Genomic DNA, 21745 nt, shown 5'->3' with positions numbered 1-21745 from the left:
AATATTGATGAAACTCATTTATATAACATATCTCATTTCTTTTATAAATATATCTCTACGCACGCGCACAAAAAAAAAAAAAAACATCACGGACTAGTTGAGAACTAGAAATTAAATTAATTCATTTAATCCTAAAATTTGATTTTATAAAGAATATTTAAAACTAGTTGAAATTGAGCATATCGAGCATGATTGGTTTGTTAGAAAAAAATATTTTTCATTGAAATATTTTGTATTATAATAGTTGATATAGTTTTAGTTAATAATACAATGATTAATAATTATATTAATTTAATTTTTTCTTTTAAATTGATTATTAATAGACATTATTACGTGTAGTTAAATTAAATATTATATGATATGAGTTGTGTCATATATAAATAAACTTTAATTTTAAATATTATAAAATTATAAAAATTAGGTTAAAATATAATTTTCATTTTTATAAAATTAAAATGTTTGATTTTGTACTTACAATAAGGCGTAAGTAAATTTGAAACTAGGCGTAAGTAAATTTGAAACTACCATGATGATAACTTTTTATATTAGTTATGCATATAACTGATGTACAAAAGTAATACATGTAATTTTGTGTGTCCAAATTTTGTTTCGGACAAAAATAATACATTTTAATTTTATGACAACAAAAAACTTATTAAAAATTTGAAAATGATAAATTTCCAATATTTTTACATTTACAATGATGAAAGATATATTTTAACCTAAAATTATACTCCTATGTTTTCAAATATAAGAAAAAAATATGGTACATTAACTAAAAGAGTTAATTAACCATATTTAATTACATCAATTTTAATTAAAAAATAATTTTTTTAAATTTAATCTTGATCGAAACTTGATATCAAAAATAAAAAATAATCATTGAAATTAGAATTTTAAATAAATGAAGGATATTTTAACATTAAATAAGGTTAAATTAATTGAAATTTTTTATATTTGAGATAAATTTTTTTTTTCTTATATTTGAGAATAGGGGCAGTATTATTTTTTTTAGTATTAAAATATTATTATAAACTCTAATTGATTGATTCATTTAAAAAATGTTATAAAATAAAACTCAGCTTCCAAATAAAAGAAAAGTCCCATAATAATTGACTTCAAATTAAGAAAATAGTTAGTTCACAAAAAATGGTGTAGCCATGAGAGGATATTAAGAAAATAGGGAAAGAAATAAATTAACGAATAAAACGGAAGGTGACCATATGACACACGGTGAGTTCCTTGAAGAAAACGCATCCTCTAGGTTTGGGTTCGGAGCGAGGTTTGGTTTGGTTTGGACTTTGAAGAACAAGAAAGATAATAAGCACTTGGCACTCACTGCCACTACAAAAGTATACCCCCACTCCCTTGTTCCAAACTTTATCTCTCTCTCTCTCTCTCTCTCAACTCAACTAGTTCTTAACTTGTTACAGAAAGTTCTCTCTTTTTATGTTCTTTCTGCCTCCAAATTACCACTCTCTTCCTATGCTATGATACAGATACAGGAAGAGGATCAAAATACCCCACCATAAGACAAACCCAAAGGAATAGCAACGTCAATTATGGTTAGTAATAATTCAATACCACTCAATCAAATATCCAACACACATGATGTGTTTCTTTTTTAAATAAAAAATCCTCAATCTACCCCTTTTGATGCTTATTTATTTACCAATTGACAATTTTGTGTGCTTTTTTGTTTCTGGGTCTATGGGATCAGGTGGGAGGTTTCAATGGAGAAGGTGTTGTGAGAGAAAAAGAGGAAGAAGAAGAAAACAACAAGTGGCCTTCATGGCTGCAGCCACTTCTCAAGACACGTTTCTTTGTTCAATGCAAAGTCCACGCGGATTCCCACAAGAGTGAATGCAATATGTATTGCTTGGACTGTGTGAATGGAGCCCTTTGCTCTGCATGTCTCTCTTCCCACAAAGAACACAGAATAATTCAGGTACCATATATATTTAACAGAAAAAAATTGTGTTTTGAGGTTCCATCACTCAATTTGATCCAATTCTGTAGGGTCAAAAATCAAGTATTTGGGTGCCTATAATCGGATTTTGTAGCTCGTTCCCACATTTTTAGTACTTTGGATCCAAACCCTTTTGAATCTGTCTCTTGTATTGGTTTTATCGGTTAACACGTGCCATTTAATGCTGAATTTGCAGTCTTCCCAAGTCAGAGTTAAATAGTGATTTTTTTTCGTTGAAAAATTGTTTATCACTCAATTATATGATCCGTTGGTTCTGCTTAGATAGATAATTTTGTTGATTTTATGAATTTCGGTATTTTCTTCCAGCAAGAATAAATAACGTGGTTATTATCATCTGATGACGATTTTTTTTCTATTTTCTTTTAAATTTTATTAATTTTTTAAGATAAGGAGGTCTTCGTACCATGATGTGATAAGGGTGTCTGAGATACAGAAATTTCTGGACATAACAGGTGTCCAAACTTACATTATTAACAGTGCCAAGATTGTGTTCTTAAATGAAAGGCCCCAACCTAGGCCTGGAAAAGGGGTCACCAATACCTGCCAAGTCTGTGAGCGCAGCCTCCTTGATTCCTTCAACTTCTGCTCTCTTGGTTGTAAGGTATATTTAAATGGAATTCCTAATCTTAACTACATCTTAGTTGTAACAAAATATGATGAATAGATTTCCTAATTTTTTAAGAAATGTTGTATGTCCTTTGTAAATTGTAACTACCTCCTACTTTTTTGCTGTATAAAGTATGTAACATTATAGTTGTACTTTTTATGCCTGCTTTGAAAAAGTAAGAAAAAAATGATGATGAGAACAGTTGGATACGAATGAATAATGATCTCTTGAACTTTTGAATTTTCTTCTCAGATTGTTGGAACCTCCAAAAAGTTCCGAAATAAGAAAATGTTAGGTGAGGCAGATGGTGAAGAATCAGTTAACGGTATAAGAAATAATGCAAGTGCCAGAAAGAAAATCCACAGCTTTACACCCTCAACACCACCACCAACAGTGGTTAATTACAGAACTGCCAAGAGAAGAAAAGGAATTCCACATAGAGCTCCAATGGGTGGAGGGCTTATTATAGAATACTAATGTTGTATAGTGGTTTTCTGTCACTTACCAATCAATATTTATTTATAGCAAAAAGATACGGCAGTTGTTGTTACCACTTCCTTAGGTGGCACCCTCAGAAATAAAAAAATATGCTCCATATTTTATGTAGTTGCAATACCTGTGCCCTGTCACTGAGGCCGGTGTTGGGAACTACTGCTTTATCTTGTATAGGATGAAAAATGTGTCAAAAAGCAAGTAATAATATAACATAGAGTGGGGAGTACTTTATGTTGGTATGTGATGCTAAATGTAAATAGTGGCTTGTAGAAAGGAATTGTATAGAGCATCAAATTAGACAATAAAAAAATATTATGAACTACTCATGATGGGTATTAATTATATTCTCTTGGTTTGGTACATGATCGTGTCCTTGTCCTTTCAAAGTTGAAAGTGTATGTCCTGTTTGGCTGGTGGACGAGTGGTTAAACTTTAAAGTGCCAAAGTTAATTGGTTTTTGCTTCTCTTTAGTATAGTATGCTTTTAGAGCTTGGCTTCTTATGAAAAACAGTATACTGCTGAACTGTATAGCAACAACAAACACGCGAAATGTATTGGTGTGTTTATTGCTTCACGGCTCCTCATTCTTAATATTCAGATTTTTATTATATTTTCATTTTCTTTTTAAAATGTTGAAAAATACACATAGCATGTTTTATTGTCAGAGAAAAAACAAGCACACACACACTCAGAATCAACTGTACATGCTTGGTGTGTTGCCGTTTTTCGCTCATATATAGATGCTCAATCGAACTCCAAATGTTGCAACAGTAAGTGTTTTCCTTTGTAAGAGTTTGACAAGGCCGTCCATGCAAGAGATGAACAATTCAAGATTGTATACATTCTCTAACAATAGTCGTTACATTACCGTGGCCAAACACACCGTTAAATGTCAATACAACAGATAAGTTGTAACTAGTAAAGCTATAGTTAAAATATTGTAATAATTTAATGGTTTAATTACTGATTGGGTCCATATAGTTTAATGATTTGTATTTTTTTAGTTTTTATAGTTTAAAAATAGTTTTTTTAGTCTTTATAATTTATATTTTAATTCTCTTTTAGTCCTTATAGTTTATATTTTAATTTTTTTTTAATTTTTATAATTTGAAAGTAATATTTTTAGTTCCTATAATTTGTATTTTAATTATTTTTTAGTTCTTATTAGAAAAAAAATAAAATAATTAACTACAAATTAGTTATAAATTATCAACTATTTTGTTATTACAAATTATCTTGTGATAAATTAGTTACAAATTATTTTTTAATATTTTTGTAGTTAATTGTAATTGATAATATTATTCATATTTTGATGATAAAGACTAAAACATAATTAAAATATAAAGTATAAGATTAAAAAAATCATTTCCAAATTATAAAGACTAAAAAAAATTAAAATGTAAATTATAAAGATTAAAAAGATCACTTTCAAATTATATAAATTAAAATATAAATTATAGGACTAAAAATTTGCTTTCAAATTATAAGAATTAAAATATATAAATTATAAAATTATAGGACGAAGTCAGGAATTAAACCTAATTTAATTAATAAAGTTACAAGATATGAAAAAAAAGTGCACAACTTGTAATATACTTTCTGCATTTCCTTTAATTCCTCCTTTTATAAGACCCTGTGATAAATAGCTCCTTAAAAAATAAAGTACTACATATGCGTGTAAATTTCTTGTCAATCTCTTAGCTTTCGATCGATTCACTACTTTATGAGATTCTTTCATAGAAATAGCAAGATGCCCGTCGAACTGCTTCAATAAATATCACATGATCCATAAAGTGACACGTGGGGAATACGTACAACACTAATACACTATTATGAATTCACAATACAAGAAAAATATAAAGATTTTTCTAAGTAAGGATGTATTTGGAAAAAGTGAAATGAGTTAAAAAATAATATTAATTTATTTATTTCATATAAAATATACGAAGCTATTTAAAAGATGAGTTTAACAATCATATATTACCGGTATAAAATATTATCATTTAATTATAAATTATTATTAATATAATTATTAATAAATTTATCATACGTAATAATTATGATAATCGTATAAAATTATTATACATTATTAATGTATAATTTTTTTTCACTTAAAAGATTGTATGGATGATTCATCCATTTTATTTTCCCATAAATGATTCTTTTAAATTAAGTAGAATATATCTATGAAGTAAATAAATAAATTTATATATTTTAAATTAAATTTAACTATAATAATTTTTTTACTCATAAAAGTTTTTGTTTACAGATAGTGGTATTTATACAAGTATTTATTAATAACATACTCCTATAATTAGTTACACCACCCAGTTGTTTTTCTTAAACAAATGTTTTTTTTATTTAAGAATATAAAAAATTGGGCATATATGTTTGTTCATATGATCTGATTGTTATAAATAGATTTACATACAAATTTTTTAGAAAAATGAATGCCGAATTATCCTGAATTTTTATTAATGTTTCAAAAGGTATATTTACGAACAATAATGCTATAGACACATATATATAAGTATGTTACATCTTCATTATTTGAATATAATTGATCTCGTTTTATACATTGAACATATTTATATTTTGATACAGTCACTTTAATAAACGTGGGAGAGATATGGGTAAGCATGTAACATACACCAATGATCATAAATTAAAAAGAAAGAACATTAATATTTGTTTTGGTGTGGAAATATTTTATATTATTTTACATTTACATTAGAAGGCCTCTAGACTGTGGAAGTTGAATGTGATGGAGATGTTGACGTCTAACATGTCGTTTTACATTTGTTGAAAATCTTATCTTACCGGTAATACCGGTAAAGGAAACTAATCTACGATCGAGCATAGCATCCTTGTCCTAACTCCTACGTGGAATGTTACCCCACGTACATGTTGGGCCGTGTTAAAACTTCTTACTAATTATGGAACACAAATATTACATTTAATGCCCATGTGGAAATTTATGAATAAAATACAATAAAATGCTTATCACACAACCAGGTCATGGACAAGCTTGCTAGCTTTGATTTATCTTTAGATGCTCCTTGTTCAGTTTTTAATTTTGTTCCATCTTTTTCTATGAAATTTTGTTTTAATGAATGTATCTTCTTCAATCGTGGTTTTTAGCTGTGTTGTTTCAGACTTAAGCCCCTACATTTCAAAAGGAAGATTGAGTTTTATGTTTAAAAAATAATTTTATAATCTCATCTAATTATAATATTCTTTGTTTGAATTATTTGAAAATAATTATTTTAAAATTTTAAAAAAATATTATAGATAATAAATTATAATGGAATGATATTGTAAAACATTTTACACACTATTGATCAATGTATAATCCTTTTTTGCTTAAATCAACGTGAAAACAAAATTTAATTTAGATAAATAGCATAATTATTGTTATAAAAACTAAAAACGTAATATAATTATCATTATTATTATATTTGAATTGAATATTTCTTATAAATTGATAACAAGATATCATTGCTGAGAAATCGCAAACATTGTTTAAAACTGTGTGAAATTTTGTTATATGAATAGTGTTTGGGATAAAATATATATACTCCATGCTTTTTTATTTATTTTTCCTCAATAATGCCTCGGAAAACATTTTTGAATATCATCACTTTTTTTAAAAAAAATCACATACATTTATAAATATCGTGCATTAAAAATTTGTGTGAATATTTAAAAATAATTTTATACTTAAAGGATAAGATGAAAATAAAATTAAAATTATGATTATATATATATATATATATATATATATATATATATATATATAATATAGTCATGATCATGTAATTTTTTAACATATTTACCAAAATTTAATATATACCAAAAGTGATTGCATTAATTATCAAAATAAAACTAATTTGAATTAAAATAATATTTCACTAAAATACTTAAGAAAGTGTTGTTAGATTTTATTTTCAAGCCATCTTATTGAGAAGTAAGTACATCATTATTGCCCAACACTTTCATTTGTGCTTCGGTACTTCTCACTTCCAATTGTTTTTTGCCAAGTGCCTCCAATTATTGGATATTCCTTTGTCTTTTCAACCATAAATTTATTTCTTAGGTAACGTTTATTTAACGGATTTTGTTTAGTCCTGAAGATATTATTTTTGAAATAAAATATGAGAATGACATTTTTGTGTATTTAATAAAATTGTGTTTGGTTAATTAGTTAGAAATATTTTTTATATTATCGAAAATAATTAAAATATATGTTTGTTAATTTTTTTTTCTTAGAATATATTATAATTATTAAAATATCATTATTATATTAAAGATGTTATTTTTTTCATAATACAAACAACTTTATTATAAGACCAACAAATGATAGATAAATTGTACTTAAAATGTTATATATTTCATGTTTTTATAAAAAAACTTCACTACTTATTTATTATTCATTAGGATATGACCTGAAATATAGATATACCTATTTGTACCAAATCAAACATAACCAGGAAATAATTGGAATTGGAGGGGAATAAAAAGTTATTTCAGGTAATATTTATGAGATTGATGGTAAATAAAAATTTACATGTGAAAGAAAATTTTGAAAATAACAAAAGTTAAAAAGAAACTTAAGTGAAGGATCATTAAGAAAAAAAATGTGATATTGGATAAGAAGAAAATATATATATATATATATATATGTATTTTTACTCATAAAAGAAATTTTGGTCCCATAAAAATAAATATTTTCTACTTCTTATTTCTTATATTGGGATTAGATATTAACCGAAAGTAACATTATTGCTGATTCAGATAAGAAATATATTTGAGAATAATAAATTTATTATTTTTTTATACGCTAATTAATTACTTCGTAATAAGCGTGAAATTATTTTTATCTCTCTTATATTCTAAAAGAATCTACCGGTAAAATAAATGCCCCGTAATGAATAAAAACCCTATTTGCGCCGTAATTTGTTCTTAACAAAATAGAATATCAATAATAATATGGATGAATACAAGAATGCGATGCAAAATAGTTGGTGATATGAATTGGGATTAATTTTATATATTTTATTATTTAAAATTAAATCAGTAAAAAAAATTAAAATATAAGTTTAATTTGGCTGTATATATTGTAAAAGTGAAGTTCTTAATTCAGTTATTCGTTTACATATTTGTTTTTACTTTTTAGCCTATTCATAAAAAGAGGTTATCTCAGTTCAATAGCTTAATTGATTAATGAATAAATTAGAGTAAATATGTGTTAGATATTGTTAACTTAATCACGGTATTTGAAGAAAGAAATAAAAAAAAAAGTCATCGGAACTAGAAGTAACCAAAATAGGCTAATTTTTTAATACATTTTAAACTCACTTCAAACAGTGTGAAACAGGCTGATCCACTAAAATAAATAAATTAAGAAATATAATCCACTCCACTTAAAAGTGCGTAGGTGGGTTGGCCTCGCAAGAAGTAAAATGGTGGGTTAACCTACCAAAATTCACAAAAAGAAACTTCTCGATAATTATCAACTCCTTTAATTTAATTTCATTCAAAAAATAATATATAATTTATTAAGTATTAATGTCATTTCATCAGGAACAATGATTTTGTGGTCAAAGTAGTTCTTCAAAAATCTAAAAATGCAAAGTTTAAAATGGTGGATTGGCGATTCAACTGACATGTTGAGATGAGCCAACCCAATCGGATAAACTGGTCACCATGCATTCAATAAGTTTTTTCGTATTTTCTAGTTAATTAGACGAGTTAACTTGGTGGGTTGAACTCATTTTATCACTCCTATTTAGAAATATATTACATCAATTACATTAGTTCAATTGTTATATAGGATTCGTCATTGAAGTGATAACCAATATTTTAGCATCTGCATTACAAAAGATAAAAATGTGTTTTATATAAGTAAAATTTATAATAAATAATTACATTAAAATATATAAAGTGTGTTATAATTAAAACTTATAACAATTAGTTTTTTTAACATATCAATTATATTATTTAAATTTGAGTTTAATGTTTATACATGTGTAAAATAATTTTACATTATTATTCAATCATAAATCATCGTTTAAATTACTTTAAAAAAATTATTTTAAAGATCAATAAATTTATTATATTTAGTGAATTATGATTAAATGATTGTGTAAAACTTTTTATATTATCAATGTATGACTTTTTTTCTCTTTAAATTTATGAAAAATAATTTATATTATGATATAATATTATTTTTAATTATTAGTAATGCTAGACTTAAAGAAATAAAAGAGTATTCTTTTTCTTCTAAAAGCACACTGATCAAAGAAAAATAACTAAAAATGTTATTATTAGAAAATGATAAAAAATACCTTCTTTTAAGATAATTATTCTAATTTATATATTCAAATGAATTCAATGACTAAAAATGATAATCAGTGATTAAATTTAAGTGTTTAAATTACTGGTAGTTTCAAAAGCTTATTTAGTTTTTTTATTTTTCAATTTCAAAGACCTGTGTGACTAGTGACTACACTTAATATTTTGAGGGATTAAAAGGTGATTATCCACTGTATACATTAAGATAAGACTCGTTCTGGGGCTGAACTCCAAGAATTGTTGGGATGCTCTAAAATAACCTCAGAATGTATCGACTGTGGAGTAACAAGTAAAAACTACAAAAATGAGACCTCCCATGGATCATAGGAGGCCAAAAATGGCCAATCTCTGACATCAGTTTGTATAATGAGAGATAAACTTGAGACCGATAACGTGTAACGATCAAAGTACAACTTTTTTTGTTCCCTTTGCATTCATCTTTCTATTATCTCTTATATTATTTTGATCTTAAAAATATTTACAGGTAGATAGACCTTTAAAAGCCTCTCAACAATTACTTAAAACTACTCGAAGATTCAATTCACTCGATTGATCATTGATCAATACTAATTATTAAAACATTTGCTTGTCTGTTATATTGTTTTAAAATCTTGCACTTTATTGCATTATCGTATCATTGCAAGAGTATACGACAACAGAAGGTACTAAATTTAAACTCTTAAAATTGTATATTGATCAAGTTATCTGTGATATCTGATATATAATTCTTTTATTATAAGAAAATTTCACATTTTTTTCTGTAATTGTTGCTTTTAAATAAACCGATAGACTTAACAATATTTCATAAAAGTGCCACAAACCTTTCTTTTACAAGATAATAACAATTGCTTTAAATTTTTTTGACGTGTTTTGATGAAATTACAATTTATTTTCCTATTCAGTAAACGTAACAAAAATTCGGTAATAACTAATAAAATTGACATAATAATCAAACAGTAGTTAAGTCACGTGAATATGTTACTTAGGATTATTATTTTTTATCTAATGTACATGCGTATAATTATTTTTTTAAAGAAATTACATTCCCTTCGATTATTTTCCTATCTGGAAAGAAATTATTTGTTGATGGTCGACTAGGACATATGTTAAAAATAAGTGTGATCTTTATAATATATTTAAAAATAGCGTTATGTTAAATTATTGAAGATCGTGGTGGTGGGGACAAAGAATACGACCGAGGCCTATGTGATATGAGTTGAGATATTGGAATACAAGTTGGATTATTGTTTATCAACTTTGTAGTCGACTGGATATGTACAAGGGAAAAACAAACTTATCGTTTAAACTAGGCTATTGGTATTGCAATTAAGATGGAGAAAGGACAATGAAACAGACAAGAACAATTAAAAAATAAGGGGTTAGGCGCTGTTTGATTGAATTGTCAATTTTAAGTTTTTAATTTTTAAGAACTACAAATAATTTTCAGTTTTATAATAATTTGATATTTGTTTTATAGCTTTTAGTTTTTCAATCATACCAGAATTCAAATTTAAACAATATAAATTAGGTTGTGCTTCTTATTGCAGAATTCTTGATGATTAAGATTTTTTTTTTTGTTTTTTTGGCTCCTGTTCATTAGGAGAAAGAGAATCTAATTAATTTAGAGTTTGATGGACCGGTAAATAATATCTAATAAAAAATTATTTTTTCTAAGAATTTGGAATAATGCTCAAACAATTTAATATTAATTTTAACATATTAATTATTTGTGTTCAATCACTTTATTATTGTTAATGATTAGGATAAAGATTATTAATTGGATAGAAAAAATGTAAGTAGAATAATTTCTAATTTTTTCAAATATTTGATACATATTAACTAATTTAGTGAATATTAATATAAATGCAAGCCATTTTGATTTATAAGGGGACATTTGCTTCAAGTTTTTATAAGAGAAATAAATTTATTATATTTTATTCATGATAAGAACAAAGATGTAATTGAGAATACATTTAAAAGACATTCATAATTGTTAGTATAAAACTTAGATGTCCTAGTTAGAGTGAACATCTTAGTTAAACTCGCCTTCTCATTAAACTAATTCTTGAGTTTTGATTGAGAGAAAGTAATTTTTTTTTTTTACATATTTTAACCTTGTTTCAAGTTATGAGATTGTATTGTCAAGAATCACATCTATGAAAATATTATAAATAAGTTTGGTTAACTTTTTTAGAATACAATTTAAATTTTAAAACAATAAAAATAAAATGAAAGTTATAGGAAAGTTAGAAAATAACTTTCCACATTTTCATAGAAAATAAATTTTTCACCCCTTAGAGTGAGAATAAAAAATGTATAAACATGCAGTAAAATTTAGTTAAAAATATTTTTTGATAATCTTGTAATAAACACGTGAATAAATATTCTTAAGAATATAAAAAGATTCCGTGAAGCAAATACATTCTAGTATTTTAAATTTAAATTCACTTAAAAATTGTGTGTTTTTCTCTCAAAATTTTCTATCCAAACAAATTAGAATAAAAAAGTGAAAGTAAAAATAAAAATAAAAATTGGATGATGCAAATGGGGTTTTTTTTTGTTAAAAGAAAGGCCTTAAAGCTTTAATTTTGGGCCTAAAGAAAAGCCTACATTTTCAGTCCAAAAGAAGTGGTGTTTTAAAGTAGAAAAAAGATTGTTATCATGGACCAAAGAAAAACCAAGAATTTTTATTTATTCAACGATAGAGTGAGTGGAATGAGAAGTGAATGGAAAATTGAATTTCCATGATCAGTGGGGTGGTTAGAACTTAGAAGAGAAGAGAACTAGAGAAGTGATTTTTTGCAAAGACAAAGCGAGGGTTTCTATTGTTTTGTTGAGAATTCAATTCAAAGCTTTTGATTTGATGATCATAACATAACACAATGAGAGATATTTGTAGGAACTTCCAGCGAGGCAGGTTATTCTCTTCTTCTTCGTTTCAATTTCAAATGATTGATTAACAATTGTTTCGTTGTTCCCATGCGCAACTATTTTCTTTTGATTCCTCACTGTTTCTGTGCCAAATCTAGGACGTTGGGTTTTCTCAACTATAGAAATCTTTGCATTTACATATTATTATATATGTTGTGGTTCGGCCTTGCAGGTCGTGCTATCATATAGTAAATTATAATCTATTTGATCTTTAATCTTGAATTGAATTATTAATCACAAGTTTTGAAAATGTGTCCGTGGTTCACCTTTTTAGCTGTCAATATGGAGAAAGGTGTAGATATTTACATGTTCAGCAACAGCGAAAACCTAATGTTAATGGGTTTGGAGGTCAGAGCAGTTCTTATCAACAGCAAAATACAAATCCCTTTGGATTTGGCTCTGGCTCACAACAACAGCAGCAGCAGAAGGGTAATCCTTTTGGTTTTGGCAAGCAGAACAGCTCCCAGTTAAATGGTGGGCCTCATTCTGAGCATAAACCCAACCAATACAAGGTTCGTTCTCACTCTTTTCCTATGCGTATGCATGATGTGAAGGTGATTTATTTTTATTATATCGTTTTAATTGTTAGGCATTATAATAAATGAATACTCCCTCCCTTAAGACCTTTTTCAGAAATTTGTTTGTCGTTTCTTATAAGATTCTTTTTTAATTTGTAGATGTATTAATTATTTTTTTCCCCTACATAACTTTACTTAATTATTCTCACTCCAAACATTAATGATAAACAATTATGTTGATTTTAAGATAAGAAAAGGATAATTTTGGAATGATAGTACAAATAATTGACATATTTAATGTGATTAACTAAATTAACTATTTTTCTTAAAAGACATGAATTAGTTGAAAGGGTCTTATAATTAGGAATGGAGGGAGTATGCCATTAGTTATGGTCTATTTTTTGGGGTGGTTTCATTGCTATATCTGCTTCATATTCACTTTTCGAAAAATAATCTGATTATCGACTCTTAGTATTGATGATTTGCTTTTGAATCAGCCTTTTGAAAACAAATGGAATCGACAGTCATCCAAACCCCAGCAGAACGGTGTGAAATCTGAAAACAACTCCAAACAAACAGATCATATGTAAGTATTTATCAATCTGTTCTCCATCTGACATGAATCATGGACATTCTTCTTAATGTTATTCCCTCCAGTCTCAAATATAAGCAAAACTCAACTAACTTTACCTTATTTAAGGAGACTGTTCCTAAAATACACTTCATTTAATTGAGTTTTTGTTTTCAATGTCTCTTTTATATTCTTGATATCAAGTTCCAATGAAGGGTAGTTTAGGAAAATGGTCTATGTTTTAAATGAAAATTGGTACTATTAAATGATTTGAGCAAACTTTCTTAATAAGTGTAAGTTAGTTTTTCTCTCTTATATTTGAGATTAGAGGAAGTATATCAAGTCAACATGTAGAACAGAGATGTCAATATATCATGATTTCCACATGTTTGACATACACCCTTGTACTTCAGAACAAGAAACATAAAAAACACAGGTCTAAATTTCTACAAAGTGCATAAACACTGACTAATGGTGCCAAGAAAGGCCCAAACAAATTGGATAGCTGGAGGGCTTTGCCTTTGATCAATTTTGAAGATACGAAATTTGATATCTTTCAGTTTTGTTGCATATGTACTGGCTTTCCTTTTTATCTGAAGTGTATGCTCCTCTACATATTTGTCTTTATAGAACTTGTTAAATGAATATCTGTCATGTGTTACACTGCCTTTCAATTAAATAAACTAGCAAAAGAAAATTTTAGTGTCATTATTTTGTTTTCGACTTTTCGTTTGGCTTTGTGGTTTCTTTTGGAGAATACCTTATCATCTCTTGTATTTTTCCTTTCTATAGACCCTTTTTCTATAAAAAAAGGGTCTAATGATGGTGATTTTGCATCCATGTTTCCTATAAATGTTTGTGGATTGTGCCTTATTTAACTATTGTGTTTTGTGTAAGTTTAATTAATATTCTATATTTAACTTGGTTGATGTAATTAAAGATGCACAGATCCTGAGAACTGTAAGCGCCAGATTGCAGTAGATTTTGAGCAAGAGAAACCTCTTTGGATACTTACATGCTACAGTCATTGCAAAGGGTATATTTCTCTTTAGATATGATGCTTTGAAAACATTAATCAAACTTGTTATTGTAAATAATATATTGTTTAATCATAAGGAAGGTACTACTTTAGCACATCATGCAGATAATAGATCATATAAAACAAGTCCATTTTCCTCAAAACCCATACAATTGGACTGTTGCAAAAAATTGTTGACTATTTTTCCTTTCACACCTATTTTGACTTTCTTTTATGCAGTGCTCCTTGTGACATTGTTGGTGATATTAGCTATGAAGAATTGCGGGCATCAGCTTATGAGGATGCTAAGCGTGGGATGAACTTGCAATCAATAGTAAGAAACCTGATTTAACATGCCTACATTTTTTTTAGCCCCTTTGTTTCTTCGATTCCCCCCCTTCCCCTTTTTGGAAGTGACCCTGTTCTCTACCTAATTGTAATTACTTCATTTTTCTTAATGAAATTTCATTTTGATATTTTCTATTAAAGAAGAGCCTCCTTTACTATGTCTTTGTATTTACATTTGCAACTTCTAGGTTACAGTTGTGCTCAACCATGTATTATGTGTTTAACCATAAAATATGATGGTGCAGGTTGAGAAAGAGAGAAATATACTAAATTCCAAGTTGGTTGAGTTTCAGAAACTACTTTCTGAACCTTACCAAATACCAATAAGTTCTTCTCTTGGCAGTCCAACACCCCAATCTATTGTAGCCAATGCCAATGCAAATCCGTTTTCAACATCTCAAAGTAATGGTCCTTTGTCAGTCTCAAGCTTTAGCCAACTGAGTACTCCATTGAACATGGGTTTTGAAAGGTAAATAATGACCTGCTCTGCTTGAAAACATTTTCTCCATTTTCAGTTGCTTGGGGTTGGAAAATGACTCAAGGAAAATCCAAAAAATTTAACCAACAGAGTTCTGTGAGCTGCAGTGGAGTATGGTTTGTACCCTTTAAGGTATTGACGAGGCCTGAATGCCTGATGGTTTGTGCATTGCATTAGACCTCTACTAACACCCCTTTTTCTAGAATTCCTATCCACTGTTTGTTTTTTGTTTAGGATTATGGTGTAACTGTCAAGAGAATGGAGAAATGCACAAAAGCTTTTATTATTGCCATTTAAGATTACAGTTTTGTAGATGCTATAATACAGACTAGTTGGATATCAGTTTAAGTGCTGTAGAATGAACTGGGTCTTGAGAATTTGGTGTCTGAAAACATTCCTATAGTGGCTCAGTGGTTACATTGGTGGTGCCTTGGAGCCTTGTTTCTTTTGGAATTGGGTGATTCAAAGTATGGTGTGTTCTAGAATGGATAAGATGTAGGTCTGCAATCATTGCTTCCCATGCAATGATTGTCCTTCACCTTGTACTTTCCTTGTCTATACTCTGCTAATAATTTATTTTTTATGCCTGCTTTTGGTCTAATCTGTTTGGAACTCTCTTGTTAGGCCATCTGCACCACTAACAAACACTCTGACGAAGCCTGGTTTCTTTGGAAGTGGAGGTATATAGTCGGTGTAATTTGGATAGCATTATGACTACATATATCTTCTGTTTTTCCTGCTCATATGCCTGACTGTCAATGTTGTAATAAATACTAGGAAACTCTTTGGCATCCAACAACGCAGCAAATCTAAACAGCAGTGCTGTCTTTGGTGTTCAAAGCGGCCCATATTCTACACCAGTGGATTTGAACATGTTTCCAGGTTCAACTCAGCAAACATTGACTGCCTTCAATAACTCTGATCCCACTACAATGTTTCAAACAACACCAGATGTCCAGTTGTCGTAAGTTCATTGTCACATTAGTTTAAATTTCAAAAAGGCAGTTGTCACAATTTAATCAATTTCTCATGTCACTCATTGAAAAATAGTTAAGCTTTCTATCATTGCAAGGTACAATGTTTCAGACCATATGAATTATATAAGTATGACATAGATTGATTATAACCTAGCCAGTCAATCATTAATGTTTTCACTGAAAACTTTTCAGCTTGTTGCATCTTCAGTTTAAAGAAAATCCCGAGCTTGAAAATTTCAATTTTATTCATGTCCATTTAACTGTTCTTATTCCATTTGATTTAATAAAGTGGCAGAACAGTAAATTTTTGAGACAAGAGTCCCACAATGTAACCTAATTGTAAATTTTGAAATGATTATGATAAATTTTTGTGAATTAAGTAAAAATATTCAAGATTTCATCTGGCAGTATCGTTCTACTTTTATAACAATTTTTATGAAGAGATGGACCAGAAGTCTTTAAAGTATTTTGGGTTTTATACCTTTACACTTGATAATTCTCAAAATAAGTTTTTGGGTTCACGAAGGAGTAAGAAACAAAAGGGAAGAAATGATGAATGCAGCAAGCACTCAATTGGCTCAGGAGGTCACTTCCAACTCACTGGGCAATTAATTAGAGCTCAAGAATCATTCTAATTTTTCTCGAAAGTAATGGACTAACTTGCCTCTTTGTAATTGTTTTAATTTGGATGAAGTTGGTTGCATAATTCATTGATAAAATCTATTTTGTTAAGTCATATGTTTCAGTTCATAGATTAGAAAGATTTCAATGTCAGTAGTGGTGCTTGTAGCAGTTTGATCTTCTGTTTACTTTAGTTTTATTTAACAATGCCCCAGTTTATACTGGTAATTGAACCCGCTTCGAAACTTAACCTTTGTTAATGCAATTTTCTGATGTTATCTTTATATAGGATTTGAAGAAATTTCGATTCAGCTTTGCATGAGTTACAAATACTTTTGTTTGAATTTTATGGTCGTCTATTCCTGCAGAAATATGTCCCAAGTGGAGAAAGTGTCAGTAGATCCAAGTATTTGGTTAAAAGAGAAATGGAATCCGGGAGAGGTAATAGCCTTCTGCAATGCTCTATCTGTTAAAAATCGTCTATTCAGGCTTTTCTCAAAAACATTTGTTTTAATAATTTCCAATACCAGAACAAAATCCTCCCTAGGACAGATATGCAATCAACCATATATTGGATAAAATCTGCAATTAGGATCCCTTGGCTCTTGCTTGTGTTAAAATTACACAAATATCTTTGTCTTGGAGCACTATAATTTGACAGATTTAGATTTACTTTTTGCTGACTATATTTAACAATGCGAGGTTTGGGGACATGTTGGCAAGTGTGCTTTACGTGATATAAGCTAACATTTGTTTGTTTTCATTTTATTTCTGTGCTGTCTGTTTGGCAGATTCCAGAAGAAGCTCCTCCTGATACATTTGTACGGTAGGCATTTGTGTTGGCATCTGACAAAGCACTAAATACTAGCAAGATTTTGGGCCTTTCGTGGTTGAATTATAAAGATCAATAGCATATTTTAGATCACTTCAGTAGTTATCTGGATAGTTTTATATCAATTAATGAAACGCATGAGCTAAGGAGGCAAAAGTAATTCCATATTGTAGTTCTTTCATTTGGACGAAATATTGTAATGCCTTCTTGGAGCTATTTTGATTTCCAAAATTATTTGACTGCTCGCTGCACTATCAGGAATTCATTTGATTGATACGGATTTCACTCGTTATGTAACCACCTTTTTTTCTTTCTTGTAATATGGCAGTAATCATGTGCTTCTCGAAAGGGAAAAAAAATCCAAATGCCTTTGTTATTTTTTTGACATTCAAATCCACGTGATACAAGTTTTGAAATATTGGTGACTTTTTTTCTTCTTTTTATGTTGAGATGGAAGAAATTACTATTTTTATATTTACATTTACATGTCTTATGTCTATGTATATTGTTTATACTTCATATGTCCGAGTAAAATAGAAAAGTTTAAACCGTTGTTTTAATCATGACAAATAGGTCTAAGTTATTATTTTAATTACAGTAACTAAGAAAGTATGAGAATAAATCATGAAACATTAACAAAGCATTAACCAACAATAAATTAATTATGTCACACGGTTAATTAACTATTAGTATATCTTAGACCTCCACACTAGTATTATTCATTCAAGTGTTTTTTCATCTATGAAGTTAGTTATAAAGCAGCATGAACGAGACAGACAGTGACCAAATACATTATAAGCATTAGGAAAACGAATTAACAAATTAAAAAAGAAGCTCGTCGTTGAGAAAAATTGAAGCATGAAAACCAAACACAAACACAGTCAGAAATGAAATGAAATGGTTTGTTAGATGAGATTCAAAACTAAACAGGTAATTAATATGACGATACGATACCACTAATTAACAGAGCATCCTCTGTCTCTCCCCACTCCCATAGCCGACGACGAACAGCTCCGGGATTGAATTGGGGAGCAAGCTCACGGCTCACACTTTCCTCATGCCAAAGTATTAGGATACATGTTCTCCTTCAAACCAAATGACTCCTCGTTTTCTCAACGTTAATATTAGGATACATGTTAATTCAATTTTCATTATCAATCATTAAGTTTTTCTAATGCCAGCCTACTATTTACTTGGTTAAGATGCAATTTTCGCTACCCTATTTTTTAAAATATGTGATTTTAGTCTTGTCTATTCTTTAATTGAGACATTTTGATTCTTATTTTTAAAAAATCTGTAATTTTAATTTCTTATTTTTTAATTAAAATATTTTGTGTTTCACTTTTAAAAAACCTGTGATTTTAATTCGCTTGATCAATTTCAGATTTGTTAATTGTGTATTTTATTATTTTTTATTAAATTAAACTTGTTAGCAATAAAATAATTTTAAAAAAATATTTATCATGTGCATAATAAATAAATAATTTTCCATTAATATTTACAAAGTACATGAATCAACATTTAAAATTGGTCATAAGACTGAAATTGTTAATTTTTTAAAAGTGGAAAATAAAATGTCTTAATTAAAAAATGAGAGACTAAAATCATGATTTTTTTAAAGTGAAGGATAAAATATTTCAATTAAAAAATGAAGGGATTAAAAGCACAAATTTAAAAAAATAAAGAGACAAAAATTACATTTTAGTCTATTGTCATACCCCATTTTTGACCCGTTTTTATTTCTTTTTTCTCGTCTTTTAAGCCGGAAATTTCCATCATTTCAGATGAAATTTCGGCAGGGAGGTATTTTAAAATACCTCATTTTTGTTTTGAAGACGACCCCTCTTTTATTTATTTATTTATCTTTTTTATTATTATTATTATTATTCTTAGTTATTATTTTCTTCTTTTTTTTCCTTTTATTAAGTGTTTTTATTATTTCCGTTTTTTATTAATATTTTTATTAGTATCTTCTTTTCGTTTTCTATTTTTTTTATTTTTTATTTTACTTTATTTTATTTTATTTTGCTGTTTTATATTTTGTTTTTTTTCCTTTCCTTTTTTTCCTTTTTTTTTCTTTTTTCTTTTCGGTTTTTTTTTTTGTCCAGGCCCAGAGGGGCGCCTCGTTTTTTCACCCTAATCCTGTCCTTTAAATGCGGCATTAATTACTGTGCATGTCAGAGAGGTGAATACGAACAGTCAGAATGCCGGAACAGCCAAGCCACCACTAGCCACCACTCAGCAACACCCTCCTCCTCCGTGAACCACCACCATCGGCCAAGCCTACATCAGACCCGCCACCCAACACCACCAACCACAAGCCCTGCGTCAAACACCCAACACCACCAAGCCACCACAAACCACCAACGCAGCCTCCCTCAGGCCACCACCCACCACCGTACAAATCAACCACCAAAAAAACCAACAGAATCAAAATCCGAAACACATTCAACACCACAGATTCGTATTCAAACCACAAATCACACGATTCGTACCCCTATCATCACACAGACCACAAAAACCGAACCGGCATAAACCAAAATAATACGAATCCAGAACCATACGCTACACGGCCCTAACTCACCAGTCACCAGCCCAAAGCCGTTTCAACCCAACCAAACACGAAAGAAAAGGGTAGGATTCTACCCGCTTTAAGTTTAGATCTAGGCTTGCCGTGTCGCATTTTTTGAAAACGAACCTCAGATTCATAACGAGTGAGTGAAGAGGGTTCGAGAGGTTAAAAAAAAAAAGAGGGGGGGGCTTGAGCTACTCCGGCACGGTGGCGCCGCCAGCGGCCGCCGCGCCGGGGAATGTTCATGGCCGCAGGGAACTTCGGAAAGGAGGAGAGAGAAGAGAGGAAAAGAGAAGAGAGAAAAAGAGAAGAGAGAGAAAAAGCTTTTGAAAAATGAAAAAAAACCGGCCCCTAGCCCTTATATAGAGGCTGGACCGGTTTGGTTTTTTTTCCCTTGAACCAAACCGGTCCGGTTCTCCCCTCTGGCCCGTTGGACTCCTCTCTGGCCCAGTTTCTTTTTCTCTTTTTCTTCTTTTCCGATTCCTACTCTCACCCCCCTTTTCCTTACTGCACCCCCTTTTTTTTCTTTTTTTTACGCACCATATTTATTTTATGTCTTGCATTTTTATTTTTACGCATCATATTTAATTTTATGCCTTGCATTTTTATTTTCTTTATTTATTTTCCAGCATCATGTTTAATTGTTTGTCTTGCATTTTATTTTCCAGCTACATATTTATTTTTGTCTTGCACTTTTATTTTCTTTATTTTATGTACCCTATTTATTTTTGCCTTGCATTTTTATTTTTATGTCTCGCATTCTTTTTAGCATCATATTTATTTTCTGTATTGCATTTTTATTTTCGTTTTATTTTATTTTCAGCATCATACTTATTTTATGTCTTGCATTTTTTTATTTTATTTTGTTTATTTTTATTTTATGCATCATATTTACTTTATGTCTTGCATTTTTTTATTTATTTTTAAGTATCATGTTTATTTTATGTCTTGCATTTTTATTTTCATTTTTTATTTATTTCCAGCATTATATTTATTTTTATGTCTTGCATTTTATTTTCTTTATTTATTTTATGCACCATATGTATTTATTGTTTTGTATTTCATGCATTTTATTATTTCTTCTAGCATATTTATTTTAATGCATTTGCAATTTTTATTTATTATTGCCAATTAGAATGTATCTAGGTCCAATGTAAATAAAAATAAAAAATGAGAATCTGCACCGACACTCACATTTATTTTTATGTCTTCCGCCAAGGACGATCATGTGATTTGAACCGTATCCGAGGAAAAGGATCCTCACTTGATCCAACGTCATTTTAAGGGATCCGGCGCGTTTAGACTTATCTTTGCATAACTAAAGATCAAAAAAAAAAAAAAAAGAACAAAAAAGAAAAAAGTCAAAACCCAAAAACTTTCCATAATCAAAATTTCAAAAAAGGGGTCAATCTTTATTCTTTCTTTCTTAATCA

General features: G+C 28.8%; 2 protein-coding genes across 3 annotated transcripts; both read left to right on the top strand.

The window, feature by feature from the left end:
- Nucleotides 1–1332: 1332 nt before the first annotated feature.
- LOC114377236 lies at nt 1333–3452 on the top strand. The gene is made up of 4 exons (XM_028335667.1): nt 1333–1565; nt 1721–1948; nt 2376–2591; nt 2850–3452. The coding sequence occupies exons 1-4, from the start codon at nt 1563–1565 to the stop codon at nt 3072–3074; spliced, it is 672 nt and encodes a 223-aa protein (XP_028191468.1). The 5' UTR covers nt 1333–1562; the 3' UTR covers nt 3075–3452.
- Nucleotides 3453–12118: 8666 nt separating this feature from the next.
- Nucleotides 12119–18158, top strand: LOC114377675 (zinc finger CCCH domain-containing protein 16-like). Of its 2 annotated transcripts, XM_028336305.1 has the most exons (10): nt 12122–12363; nt 12652–12889; nt 13393–13481; nt 14407–14502; nt 14725–14818; nt 15078–15301; nt 15935–15990; nt 16088–16274; nt 17277–17349; nt 17700–18158. In XM_028336305.1, the coding sequence occupies exons 1-10, from the start codon at nt 12329–12331 to the stop codon at nt 17736–17738; spliced, it is 1131 nt and encodes a 376-aa protein (XP_028192106.1). In that variant the 5' UTR covers nt 12122–12328; the 3' UTR covers nt 17739–18158. The 2 variants fall into 2 exon arrangements, with proteins under 2 accessions (XP_028192107.1, XP_028192106.1); XM_028336306.1 differs by lacking the exons at nt 17277–17349; nt 17700–18158 and adding an exon at nt 16814–17248 and having other exon boundaries at nt 12119–12363.
- The last annotated feature ends 3587 nt before the right edge of the window (nt 18159–21745 follow it).

Source organism: Glycine soja, chromosome 11 (assembly GCF_004193775.1).
Source record: "Glycine soja cultivar W05 chromosome 11, ASM419377v2, whole genome shotgun sequence".
In the NCBI taxonomy this organism is placed as follows: Eukaryota; Viridiplantae; Streptophyta; class Magnoliopsida; order Fabales; family Fabaceae; genus Glycine; species Glycine soja.
Note: the sequence above shows the minus strand (reverse complement) of the source record. Positions and strands in the feature narration are given on the sequence as shown.